Below are 14,224 nucleotides of genomic sequence, written 5' to 3'. Positions count from 1 at the left end.
TTCTAATCTATCTATAACAACGTATATGTGTCACTGTTTAATAGCTACAAGGCAATTGCATGTTTTGGTATTTTGTGAAAACTAGAATGAGATATAATAAATATTAAAAATTGTTATATTTTATAGAAATAAATTAAATAGTTATAAATTAAAGTTAAATTTAAAAGGTATTTTATTTAAAATAATTTGTAATGCAAAAAATTTGGATGTTGAAATTATATAAAGTGATCTTTTTATTTGGTGGTTTAATTTTTATATTTTTTTTAGTTGATGGACTTAACATTCTTATGTGGCGCTCGTCCTCCTTTTTTTTTATTGGTTGTTGTTAGAGTTATTGCTTTCTTCTTTCTGTCGTAGTTTCTTGTGAAGGTATGTTTTTTTATGAATTGTTGAGTTGGATGTACTTTTTATTGTGTTGTTTGTTTCATCATTGCATGTATGTTCTTCTTCCGAAGATGTGTCTTGAATTTATATGGTTTTCTTTCTCCTTAATGTCTTGATGGAATGGTACTTCAATGTCATTACTTTTCTAGAGTGTCATTAGATTTGAAACTGTTGTGTCCAATAATTTTGTTGTTTCGCCATCAAATAGTACAAAAGTTATTGTAGCACTTTGATCTGAAACTTTTAATTGAATTCTCTGAACCTCAAATAAGTATTGGGTTAGTAATTGATAGATGGGATTATGAAAAGTATATAGAATTACCTTATTATTAGATATTGTAGTGTTTGATTACATGTGCCACAAATGTTGTTGTTTCCTTTTTTATATGTTTTTTTTTTCTGACACTTTTTCACATTCAACACAGTTTTTTTCAAATTTGTCATCAATTTCATTTATAGTTGCTAAAATTGTGAAGATATTTTCTCTTTTAATATTCAATTTATGTTATCATTAGGTATATGGTATTTGAGTAAGTATGAATATATGATGCATGTTGTGAATTTTTTTGACATATCTGATCATCATATTCTCATTGCATTGCCATTAAATATTGGATAGTTATTCGATTTCTAATTATTCTGTTATGAAATAATGATGTTCCATTTAGTAAGTTTGAGATGTGTAGTTTAAAAATAAATTTCTTGTGCTAAATTTGATATTATGTGAAGGAATAGTGATAAGAGACTTATATAAGTAGTTCAAATATTATGGAATTTGAATATTTGTAATGTAAAATTTATTATGATTAATAATATTATTATGACATTTGTAATATAAATGTTTATTATCTTTAGTGAGTTATTCATAAAAATTAATAAATTAATTATTGGAGTTATAAATTTATTGTATTGTTTATAACGGCAAGATATAATAAATATAGAAATATGGATTCAATGTATTTATAAGTTACAAATTTATTGTATTGTATTTTTTAGTTTTTTTTGTGTATATTTTTTTTGCTTATTTAAAAATAATAGTTGATTTGACAAAAATTGAGTGGTTGATTCTAAAGTATTGTCAAGTAAACGATATTGCTGACATGGCATTAGTAGGAGGAGAAAGATGTCTTAAAAGTAATATAGGTAAACTTATCCATTTACTTTTATATATTAAGAATATATTAGAGGATAGATAAATTTTTAGAATTTTTTTATTTAAATTAAATAATATAGTATTACCAAAATATATAAACGTGAAAGAAATTACTAAAATATATCTTCAGTCATATCTCGGATACAGAAGGTCAATCTCCAAAATGACCACATCTCGAGTGCATTGACCCCGTGTTGTAATAGAATGTCTGCGAACCATATTTTGGATACACTGCACCCGAGATACGTGTATTTTTTTATTTGGGGTCGTGTATCCAAGATAAGAGGAAAGAAAATGCGTGTTTTCTGATTCTGTACCATATCTCGGATGTATTGACCCTAAAAAAATACGTGTATTTCAGATGCAGTGTATTCAAAATATGTTTATGTATAGACACCTTACACAATATGAGATTAGTGCACTCAAAATATTGTCATTTTAGAAATTGACCTTCTATATCCAAAATGTGACTGAAAATATATTTTGGTCATTTCTTCCACGTTTATTTATTTTGGTAAATATTATATTTAGTTTATTAGTACATATATTTAATAGATAAAATAAATTATATTTATATGTTCTATTTAGATATAAAGGTTTTTTTTAAATTAAACCTTAAATAGTTAATTTATTATATTATTTTTTGTTCTAATAAGATTATATATAATGACCCTCAGTTTTAAAAATATAAATATAAATAAGTTTTAATTTATTTTATAAAATTAGAATCTCCTTATTTTAAAAAAAAAATTATTTAATTATCAAAAATCGAACTAATAATTTTAATTTAATCAAATGTATATTATTATTATTATTATTATTATTATTATTATTATTATTATTAATATTATTATTATCTTCTGACTTTCCTATTTTGATTACCTATGCTTTCGTTTATATATATATATAATATACCTTATTATTATTCCTTAAAGTTCGTTCCTGTATTATTATCATTATTATTCACTATTTAACCTAATACTTCAATCATTATATATATATATATATATATATATATATATATCCACTAAAATTTATCATTATCGATATGTATACGTATACATATAATATTAAGCTTTGTAATATAATATTATGCTATTATAATTCATTCTTAGCTTCCTTCTATATAAGTATAATTTATTATTACAATTCCCTTTCATAAAGTGTATATATAATATAAAGGAAGCTAAGGCGGCGTACTAATCATACATATATATATCATTAACGTAACGTATGCGAGAGGAAAGAACGGAAAGAAAACGGAGAGAGAAGACCAAGAGAGAACGTAAATTCTTCTGAACCTTCGGCTTCGATTTTTTTGTAATCCGTAACTCCAATCAAAAATCTAATCCGGTAAGAGTATTCGTAACCTCTTCTTCTACACGTTGGCACCATTTTTGATTAGTGGAAGTTGACAGTGACATAGTTCATCTTTTCTTTGGGTTTGGCCAACGAAAATTTTAGGAGGCATAGACGATTCTGGACGTTTTCTTCTTCGATAGCTCGGTCAGAAAGCTTCTCTAGAGCTTTGAATATTTTGATTCCGTACGAAGGTATGGTTTTGATTTCTCGTAGTTAATATTTAATGTCACGTGAAAACTTAGGCTAGAAGACCTTAAGATAGGAATGAACTGAGTGAATAATTGATGGTTTGTGTATATGGTATAAAATGTGAGGTTTAGCTGTTGTCAATAATTTGCTGTTGAAGTTGATCGGTTTGGAAAAAGATTTAATATTGGTATTTGTTTGATTATGAAATAATTTGTTACTGGAAATGATTTGAGTGACTGAGAGGTGTTTGGTTTGATAGTTGGGACCCTTGAAGGGTGGCAGAAATTTGAGTCTTAGAGGAGATAATGCCAAAATTTCTTTAAGAATTGGAGTTTGATTTGAGGTGGTATTTTAAAAAGAAAGAGATTATTATGTGGCTTGTGTATTTGAGACTATTTATTGACCCTCTGTCGCAAGATGTGACCGGGCACTTTAACTCCCCGGATTCCCCCATGGGCATGCATATAAATATGAATATTGAATATTATTGAGCTTGGAGTTTAACTCCATGGAATACTATATTATTGAGCTTGGAGTTTAACTCCATGGAATACTATACTATTGAGCTTGGAGTTTGACTCCATGGAATATTATTGAGCTTGGGGATGCGCGCACAGAGGGACTGTCCAATGGTTAACTACCAAGACTTGTCGGGTTGGCTGTATAATCGACAGATGAGACTCATCAGCCATAGGACAGGCATACATCATATGCATTTGTTTGCTTTGTTTGGGTGTGCATTGCTTTAGTTTGCTTAACTGTTAAATTCTGCTTATCTGCTACTTGTTCTACTTGCTGTAAATGCTTCTCTATTTGTGTTTTCCTTGTCTGTAATGTTTCTCTATGTAATTAAGAGGCCCCTCGTCTGGCGAAGGAATGACGAGGGTTGTTCCACCAGTGATTCAGAGGATTAGAAGTGACAGAAAGTAGAATGTTGGGTTAAAGTTAGATTCAGAACTAGAATACCTTAGACAATTTACCTAACTTCCGGTTTAGTTGAATTCTTAAGCTGAAATCTGAGTGTCGAAGTTCTAGGAATGCCTCTGGCTTTCCCGAGACCTTTTATATTAACTATGCGGGCACCTTTACCATACTGAGAACCTCCGGTTCTCATCCCATACTATGTTGTTGTTTTTCAGATGCAGGTGGAGAGACACCTCGATGAGCATTTGGGTATCCTCCTTACGAGCGAAGAACTGTCTTTTGGACTGTCATATTTTGTTTTAGGCTATGTATATATGTTTATAGAATCTCCGCCTGTATATTTGGTGTTTTGTCCCTCCTAGAGGTCGACTTGGAGATACAAGGGTTTACTGTATGGTTGAGTTTTATTTTGGGTTGTATATATATATATATTTATATACTCTGGTCGGCCTTAGCTTCGCAGGTCGAGTCTAGAGCTTGCTATCTGAGTTTTGGAACTCTATTATGTATACATATGTGTTCAGTTATCTTTCGATTTTACCTGTCCGTTTTACGAATATCCATGCGAGTGTGTCACGATTTTTTTTCTGTTTATCAATTTGTTTAGCTTGTTTTTCAAGGCTCCTAGTCTATTATCTTCTTTTTACTATTATAAGTATGTATTTTAATTTTTAGAGGTCGTAATACCTTGCCACCTCTGCTTTACGACTTAAGCATAAGGCTCTGTGTGGTAGGGTGTTACATTATGGTATCAGAGCAGTTCGTTCCTATAGAGCCTGAGGGATGGACTGATTATGCTTCTGGGCATACTCTGGGTGTGTGTATGTGCTATTAGGATATCTGATTGATATATGTGGCATAAATGTTCATGAGCATGCATCTGGAACTTGAAACATTAAACTTGCGATATTGAGACTGATCAACTTAATATCACTTGTTTCGTGTGAACAGGGACCAAATGTCGTCTCGTGGATCTAAACGAGGTGTTCAGAGAGGAAATCCCGGGGTTGAACCAATGCAAGGACGTCCAGGTGGAAACCCTAGTGCTAGTACAAGTAACGTAAGTCGATACTATAGGTCTATGACCCTTACTGACTTCCTCAAGAGTGGTCCACCTTGGTTTAACGGAAACGCCAATGCCCTGGAGGCTGATCAGTGGTTTCGAGAAGTGGAGAGGTTTTTGTACACTCAGCATGTTCCTGAAGTACAGTCAGTAGAGATAGTGACTCATATGTTGGAAGGAGATGCTCAGAATTGGTGGCAAGAATTGTGTCATACCTTGCAGGTGGAGTTAACGGATGTCTCTTGGCATGGATTCAAGACAGAGTTTTATGGGAGATATTTCTTGCATGCGTTTCGCATTGCAAAGGAATTGGAGTTAATGCAGCTGAAGCAAAAGGATATGTCCGTTGCCGACTATACCCGTGAATTCGACAACCTGTGCCGTTTCTCAAAAACTTGTCAAGGAAATCCAGCTGATTATGAGGAATGGAAGTGTGCTCAGTATGAGAAAGGACTAAGGAGAGATATCTTTAATTATGTGTATCCACAAAAGTTAACAAATTTCACTGAGTTGGTTAAGAAGAGCCAGCTCGCTGAGGATTGCTCCATGAAGTGGACACTGCTACAGGAAGGCTTTGGTGAGACCACTCCAGAAGAGTCGCGCAGGTACGGACTGGGAATGTGTTTTCGATGTGGAGCACCGGGACATATGTCTAGGGATTGTTCACGTGGGAGAGCCGCAGATGCGGGTTGGCCACGAGAGGATCGAGGTAAGTATGATATCGAATGCGTAGGATGGATTTGTTCTGTGTAGAGCTAGGACCCCGCTTTCGTTTATTATACATAATCGAACTGAGAAGTTTAGGACTGGAAAGGCTGGACATAGTTTTGAACTTGGATATGGACTAGGAGTTTAGGCCGATAGAAATATCTGTTTGATAACCGGTTAGGTGTCGAGAGAAAAAGTAAGTTGTGATAGATTTAGTGTTAGAGACTGAACCAGTTTTGATTGTATTACGAAAGGTGGAACCATTAGAATCGGCAGAACTTAAGAGCTAGACGAAGTGAGTATTAGAAGTGATAAACCCGTCGATCTAATACCAACCTGCCTTATAACCTTTCTGTATCGAGTCTATCTTGCATCTTCCGTTTTGCGTAGACTTTTAAGCCATAAGAATATCCTGGATTTACAAACAAAGCATGTCAAATCTTTCTGTTTTTCTTTGATATGTTTAAGAAGGGAAGTTACGTTAGCGTGAATCTTTTCCATGTTATATCAATTTTCGAGAACGAAAATTTTTATAAGGTGGGTAGAATATAATGACCCTCAGTTTTAAAAATATAAATATAAATAAGTTTTAATTTATTTTATAAAATTAGAATCTCCTTATTTTAAAAAAAAAATTATTTAATTATCAGAAATCAAACTAATAATTTTAATTTAATCAAATTTATATTATTATTATTATTATTATTATTATTATTATTATTAATATTATTATTATCTTCTGACTTTCCTATTTTGATTACCTATGCTTTCGTTTATATATATATATATATATATATATATATATATATACCTTATTATTATTCCCTAAAGTTCGTTCCTGTATTATTATCATTATTATTCACTATTTAACCTAATACTTCAATCATTATATATATATATATATATATATATATATATCCACTAAAATTTATCATTATCGATATGTATACGTATACATATAATATTAAGCTTTGTAATATAATATTATGCTATTATAATTCATTCTTAGCTTCCTTCTATATAAGTATAATTTATTATTACAATTCCCTTTCATAAAGTGTATATATAATATAAAGGAAGCTAAGGCGGCGTACTAATCATACATATATATATCATTAACGTAACGTATGCGAGAGGAAAGAACGGAAAGAAAACGGAGAGAGAAGACCAAGAGAGAACGTAAATTCTTCTGAACCTTCGGCTTCGATTTTTTTGTAATCCGTAACTCCAATCAAAAATCTAATCCGGTAAGAGTATTCGTAACCTCTTCTTCTACACGTTGGCACCATTTTTGATTAGTGGAAGTTGACAGTGACATAGTTCATCTTTTCTTTGGGTTTGGCCAACGAAAATTTTAGGAGGCATAGACGATTCTGGACGTTTTCTTCTTCGATAGCTCGGTCAGAAAGCTTCTCTAGAGCTTTGAATATTTTGATTCCGTACGAAGGTATGGTTTTGATTTCTCGTAGTTAATATTTAATGTCACGTGAAAACTTAGGCTAGAAGACCTTAAGATAGGAATGAACTGAGTGAATAATTGATGGTTTGTGTATATGGTATAAAATGTGAGGTTTAGCTGTTGTCAATAATTTGCTGTTGAAGTTGATCGGTTTGGAAAAAGATTTAATATTGGTATTTGTTTGATTATGAAATAATTTGTTACTGGAAATGATTTGAGTGACTGAGAGGTGTTTGGTTTGATAGTTGGGACCCTTGAAGGGTGGCAGAAATTTGAGTCTTAGAGGAGATAATGCCAAAATTTCTTTAAGAATTGGAGTTTGATTTGAGGTGGTATTTTAAAAAGAAAGAGATTATTATGTGGCTTGTGTATTTGAGACTATTTATTGACCCTCTGTCGCAAGATGTGACCGGGCACTTTAACTCCCCGGATTCCCCCATGGGCATGCATATAAATGAATATTGAATATTATTGAGCTTGGAGTTTAACTCCATGGAATACTATATTATTGAGCTTGGAGTTTAACTCCATGGAATACTATACTATTGAGCTTGGAGTTTGACTCCATGGAATATTATTGAGCTTGGGGATGCGCGCACAGAGGGACTGTCCAATGGTTAACTACCAAGACTTGTCGGGTTGGCTGTATAATCGACAGATGAGACTCATCAGCCATAGGACAGGCATACATCATATGCATTTGTTTGCTTTGTTTGGGTGTGCATTGCTTTAGTTTGCTTAACTGTTAAATTCTGCTTATCTGCTACTTGTTCTACTTGCTGTAAATGCTTCTCTATTTGTGTTTTCCTTGTCTGTAATGTTTCTCTATGTAATTAAGAGGCCCCTCGTCTGGCGAAGGAATGACGAGGGTGTTCCACCAGTGATTCAGAGGATTAGAAGTGACAGAAAGTAGAATGTTGGGTTAAAGTTAGATTCAGAACTAGAATACCTTAGACAATTTACCTAACTTCCGGTTTAGTTGAATTCTTAAGCTGAAATCTGAGTGTCGAAGTTCTAGGAATGCCTCTGGCTTTCCCGAGACCTTTTATATTAACTATGCGGGCACCTTTACCATACTGAGAACCTCCGGTTCTCATCCCATACTATGTTGTTGTTTTTCAGATGCAGGTGGAGAGACACCTCGATGAGCATTTGGGTATCCTCCTTACGAGCGAAGAACTGTCTTTTGGACTGTCATATTTTGTTTTAGGCTATGTATATATGTTTATAGAATCTCCGCCTGTATATTTGGTGTTTTGTCCCTCCTAGAGGTCGACTTGGAGATACAAGGGTTTACTGTATGGTTGAGTTTTATTTTGGGTTGTATATATATATATTTATATACTCTGGTCGGCCTTAGCTTCGCAGGTCGAGTCTAGAGCTTGCTATCTGAGTTTTGGAACTCTATTATGTATACATATGTGTTCAGTTATCTTTCGATTTTACCTGTCCGTTTTACGAATATCCATGCGAGTGTGTCACGATTTTTTTTCTGTTTATCAATTTGTTTAGCTTGTTTTTCAAGGCTCCTAGTCTATTATCTTCTTTTTACTATTATAAGTATGTATTTTAATTTTTAGAGGTCGTAATACATTGCCACCTCTGCTTTACGACTTAAGCGTAAGGCTCTGTGTGGTAGGGTGTTACATTATACAGCTTCAAAAAAATATTTGTATCATATTATAACACATTACATTTTATATATGTTTCAAAAGCTTAATTAATTTTTGTTTAAACGTCTAATATGAATTAAATTGATTAGGTATATGATATTTTATGTATTAAAAATGTATAACATAAATTTATTATATGATCATATTTAATAGAATTATAGAAGTAATTTACTTTTAAATTTTCAAAAGTTATTAAAATTGAAAAAATATTTAATTTGGTCTTTGAAGTTACACTCAAATTTTAATTTAGTCCTTGAAATTTCAATTACCTCAATTTATTTCTAAATTTTTCAATTGACTCTGATGAAAATAGCTGTAGAGACTAACATAATTAAAATTTGAAAAGTTTAAAAACTAAATTGAGGTAATTAAAATTTTAAAAACTAAATTGAGGCTCGAATGTAACTTTTGAGATTACCTGAATATTTTTTCAATAATTGCCAATATCAATTAACCCATACAAATGTGGCAACCATATGAGATTGGGTCATGATCATAAACATGCTACTTTAATTAATTTGAATTAATTTATTAATTAACTCATTCGTTTATTAAATAATTGTCAAAAATTTAAATAATAACTGATTGACGGACAATAATTTTTTACATAAAATTCTAATAACAATAAATTAATTCTTAATTTATCCAAACAAAAGATAATGGGAGTAACCAAAATAAACCTGCCGCTTCGACTTTGGACCTGACAGTCAAAAGGAAAAATTGAAGGTACAAAATAATTGAGCTATGAATGTATGGTATGACTGCAAGTCAGCAATGATAGTTCTAATAAATATATAAATATAGAAAAAGTCTAGGGAGCTAATGGCCTAAACGTACAATGTGTACAATGGAGGTTTAAGAAGTATTAGAGATATGACCATTAGTGTTATATTGTCCTGTCAGGTTACGCTTTTGGGATGAGTGGTTTCAGATATGGTATTAGAGTTCTAGATTCGAAAGGTCAAGAGTTCGATCCTTGGTGAACCCCAAAATCAGTTTAATTTTTATTGAGATGTTTATTATCCTTGGTATCCGGATGGTTATCCTTGGTATCCGGATGGTTATCCTTGGTATCGGATGGTTATTCTAGCTAGTATGGTGATGTTCATTTTATTCATGGAGCAAAAATTTAGCCCATTGTACACATTGTACACTTAAGCCATTGGTTCCCTAGCACTACCCATAAATATATATCCTTCAATAATTGGGAGTGTGGGCCACCTTAATAAAATTTTCAACATGTATACTAAATAAGGCTAAAAAATTTTGATATGGAAGTACACAAATTGTTGGTGTTTTTTAAAATTGTGGGAGTACACAAATCGGACCCTCCGATTTGTGTTTAAAAGTTGAAAAAAATTCAGAGTACACAAATCGGACCCTCCGATTTGTGTTAAAAAGTTGAAAAAAACTCAGAGTACACAACTCGGACCATGCGAGTTCTTTGATCATGAAATTTTGCTTCACAAATCGCATGGTCCGATTTGCAGGTGATGGAAATTGAAATCTAAAACGTAGAATTCGGACCCTCCGTTTTTCTTGTTCTGGATAATTCACAACTCGCAGGGTCCGAGTTGTGCTTCCTCTAATCCCACAACGAGGTAAAGCACCCCTCCAACCCATACGCGAGTCTAACACGTTCTTTGCTTCCATATTCAAATTAATTAGTGTACTAAATAAATAAATTTCATTATTAAAAAAATTAATCTCTACCATAAGAAAATCAAATTTTTTTTAAGGGTATGTTCGAAAAGTTTTAAAAATAAATTTTTTTAACTTTTAACTTATGAAAAGTAATAATCTTAATATTTAGTGTAATTTTCAAAAATAAATTGTCAATTTTTAAGAAACTATTTAAGAATTTATAGAGAAGTTAAAAAAATGACTTCTCTACTAATATTATTACTTTTTATCATATTTTTATAAAATAAATATTTTTAAAACTAAAAATCTAAATACAAAATAACTTATTTATAAACTATTTTTAATATAATCATTTACTGTTTAAACTATTTTTTCAAAAAGAACTCCTTCAAACTGGGTCTAAGTGTCTTTTAGAAATGTATTCTATTCTAACATTTTTGAAATTTAATTTGAGTGATTATTCAAAATTTTACTAGAACAAAGTGATTTTTTGGTCGGAGGAAACAAATTCTAGGATATATTTTTTTTCTTTTTCAAAGCACAGGCCCAAAAAGAGAGAAAGAGAGAAGAAGAAGAAGAAGAAACACTTAGACCAAAGAAAAGGTTTGTAAATCGTGTAAAGCAGCAAGAGATTTTTTTGATCAAATTGAAAAAGATATATGAGAATATGTTAGGAGAAAGAGAAGTCTTTGAGTTTGTATAGATGAGAATATGTTATTATGCTGATACTTCATAAGTTGCCCACCATGTGTTTGATATAAGTTCCCAATCACGCCATTCCCTTGTTTTCTTATGGATAATTACTATTTTAAGAAGATATATTGACTTATCAATCATTTGATCTTTATTTTCTACTTTGATTGTCAACAATGTAGCTTTTTGTTAACGATTTTACGTTCATTGATTCAATCACATGACTTGGTTTTTGTTTAATGCGTGGTTGGTGTCTAAGGTAGTTGGACAAACTCCATTTTGTTATGGATATAGCACATTACTATTTGGATGGCAATGCTGATGCTGTGGAGTTTTGTCCACATGATTCGTACCACCATGTTCTGGCTGCCTCCACATACAATCTCCAAGAAGGTGACCGTCCCAGTCGACATGGAAGCATTTCTCTCTTCAGTGTTGATGGCAGTGACACAGCTGGTGGTGATGACCACCTTGACTTGGTTTGCAGTGTGGAGACCTCTGGAATTTTCGACATAAAGTGGAGCCCGCCCGGACAGCATTTGAATCCTTTTCTTTCTCAAGCTGATGCTGATGGATACTTGAGAATCCATGTGCTGGAAAGTAGCTGTAATGGGGTTGAAGGTATTGATATATCCTTCATTAAGCTTCCTTAACACTATTTGAATATTTCAAAACCAATCCAACTTTAGATCTTCATTTCTTTCTAAGCTTAATAGCAGGTATTATTCGTAAATTGTAGCACTTTCGTTTTCAATTACAATAATAGTGCACTAGGATTTGGTTTCTCTATGACATAAGTTTCTATTTTGCCAAGGAATGTTTCTAATAAGAGTTTTTTCAATTGATGAATATTGATGCTATGGCAGGGATTAATCTAAAGCATATGATCAGTGAAAAAATCAGCGACTCTATGTGCTTGTACCTGGACTGGAACCCTTCAGGCACATCCATGACAGTGGGGCTTTCTGATGGCTCTGTATCCATTGTTTCTTTCCTTGAATCCAAGTTGGAAATACAAGAAGAATGGAAGGCACATGACTTTGAACTCTGGACAACCGCATTTGATATCCACCAACCAAATTTGGTATATACTGGCTCTGATGACTGTAAATTCAGTTGTTGGGATTTAAGGGACGGTCCTTCCAATCTGGTATTTCAGAATTCCAAAGCTCACAAAATGGGTGTTTGTTGCATTCAAAAGAGTTCTCATGATCCAAATAGCTTAGTAACCGGTAGCTACGACGAAACCTTGAGGGTATGGGACTTGAGAACAATCTCAAAACCTGTTAATGAGACTTCAATTGGCTTAGGGGGAGGAGTTTGGAGGGTGAAGCACCATCCCTACATTCCAAACTTGGTCTTGGCTGCATGTATGCACAATGGTTTTGCAATTGTTTCCATTAAAGGCAACGAAGCGCAAGTGTTGGAAACTTACAAGAAGCATGATTCCCTTGCATATGGAGCAGATTGGCAGAAAGGTGAAGCAAATCACAGAGTTGAGAGAACCAAACCAATTGTGGCTACTTGCTCATTCTATGACAAACTTGTTCGAGTATGGAGGCCAGAAAACGAGATTAACTTGTAAGCTTTATGCTTAATGTTTGTCTCAATCTGGAAAAAAATGTAATGCTTAACTATTTATTTGTTGAATCATATGATTGCAGGAAGGTTGGAAGCATGAGTGACACAAAGCATTTCCACTTTATTATTATTTCAAATCACTTATTTATTGATTCCTTAACCTAATCAACGAAAAAAAAGATAATGATGATCATGAAGTTATTGAAATTGTGGACTGCATTATTCAATATTCATTATACCTAGTTTATAGTTGACTTTTTAAAAATTACTTATACCTAGCTTATACTTTACTTTTAAGGGAAATTCCATGTGGTTAAAGTATATATTATATTGCATCTTTTCCATTCCTCTTAAGAACTAGGAAGCTTAAGGGCAACTATATGAACATCTTCATTGCTCATAAACACAATTTTTAAAAGTAATTAATATATTGTGTTTGCCAAAAATCATTTCATGGACCGTTTCTTTCTGAATATAACTATGAAAAGTATAGAAGAAGAAAATAAAGGTGATTGATAAATAACTCACAATAACTCAAGACCGAAAAAGAAATTACACTCATAATAACTTGGTGATTCGGTTAATAAATTCACTATCATGTCATAGTAGCACTAAAATTTTTGCTGCAATTTTACAGTATATATCGTTATCAGTACAGAAGATATCATTACATGACCCCCAAAAAGAAAATGCATGAGATGAGTCATCTTTGTTAACAAATATCCCAATTCATAGTCTTTGCTTCAAAACATTTTCATTCTCAATAAGTACAAACTCAAAGCAAACCATTAATATTTCATTTTCCAAAGGAAGTGGAATAAAATAACACAACTTTAAGGTGTATATAGTATAGTATATAGTACCATAATAAATTAATTAATAATATATATCCACATCTACCTCAATTGATAATGAGACATAGCTTGTGCAAGTTAAGAAATAACAACGACAATTAAGATTTGAAAAAACACATGATCCTATTTGTAGGTGAAATCCAAACCCCCACAAATGGCACTATCCAAAAGATTAGACAGTGATAACTGATACATGTATAACTGACATCTTATTCTAATATTCTCTCAGATTTGGCCCTTTATGATTTTCCCATATTTTTCATTACCCCTTTGAATCAATGAATCTCTCCAATCTTTACATACCTTAAATTACACTATTCTTTTTTAATATATCAATTATCAACTATTAGCTTAATGTTCAATGTCAATCATAACTTAATATATTCTCATTATTTTCTGGACGGTGCTGGTGCTAACGTGGGGACCCATTTTCCACTGCAACATTTTTTTCTGACAGAATCTTCCACTACGCTCCACTTACTTTTGTGTGTCCCCATAAGCATTGGGGAAAAGGACAACATAGTCCACAAGGTACAA

At 32.3% G+C, this 14,224-nt stretch overlaps 2 protein-coding genes across 2 annotated transcripts; both read left to right on the top strand.

Moving 5' to 3' along the window:
• Positions 1-4,970: 4,970 nt before the first annotated feature.
• LOC130941141 (uncharacterized) lies at positions 4,971-5,828 on the top strand. The gene has a single exon (XM_057869541.1). The coding sequence runs from the start codon at positions 4,971-4,973 to the stop codon at positions 5,826-5,828; it is 858 nt and encodes a 285-aa protein (XP_057725524.1).
• A 5,109-nt stretch (positions 5,829-10,937) lies between these two features.
• LOC130940187 (uncharacterized) lies at positions 10,938-13,202 on the top strand. The gene is made up of 4 exons (XM_057868256.1): positions 10,938-11,162; positions 11,512-11,873; positions 12,119-12,833; positions 12,917-13,202. Exons 2-4 carry the CDS (start codon positions 11,537-11,539, stop codon positions 12,996-12,998), a joined length of 1,134 nt encoding a protein of 377 aa, XP_057724239.1. The 5' UTR covers positions 10,938-11,162; positions 11,512-11,536; the 3' UTR covers positions 12,999-13,202.
• Positions 13,203-14,224: the final 1,022 nt, after the last annotated feature.

This window comes from Arachis stenosperma, chromosome 7 (assembly GCF_014773155.1).
Source record: "Arachis stenosperma cultivar V10309 chromosome 7, arast.V10309.gnm1.PFL2, whole genome shotgun sequence".
Classification (NCBI taxonomy): Eukaryota; Viridiplantae; Streptophyta; class Magnoliopsida; order Fabales; family Fabaceae; genus Arachis; species Arachis stenosperma.
The sequence above is the reverse complement of the archived record's forward strand: the minus strand, read 5'-3'. Positions and strand labels throughout refer to the sequence as shown.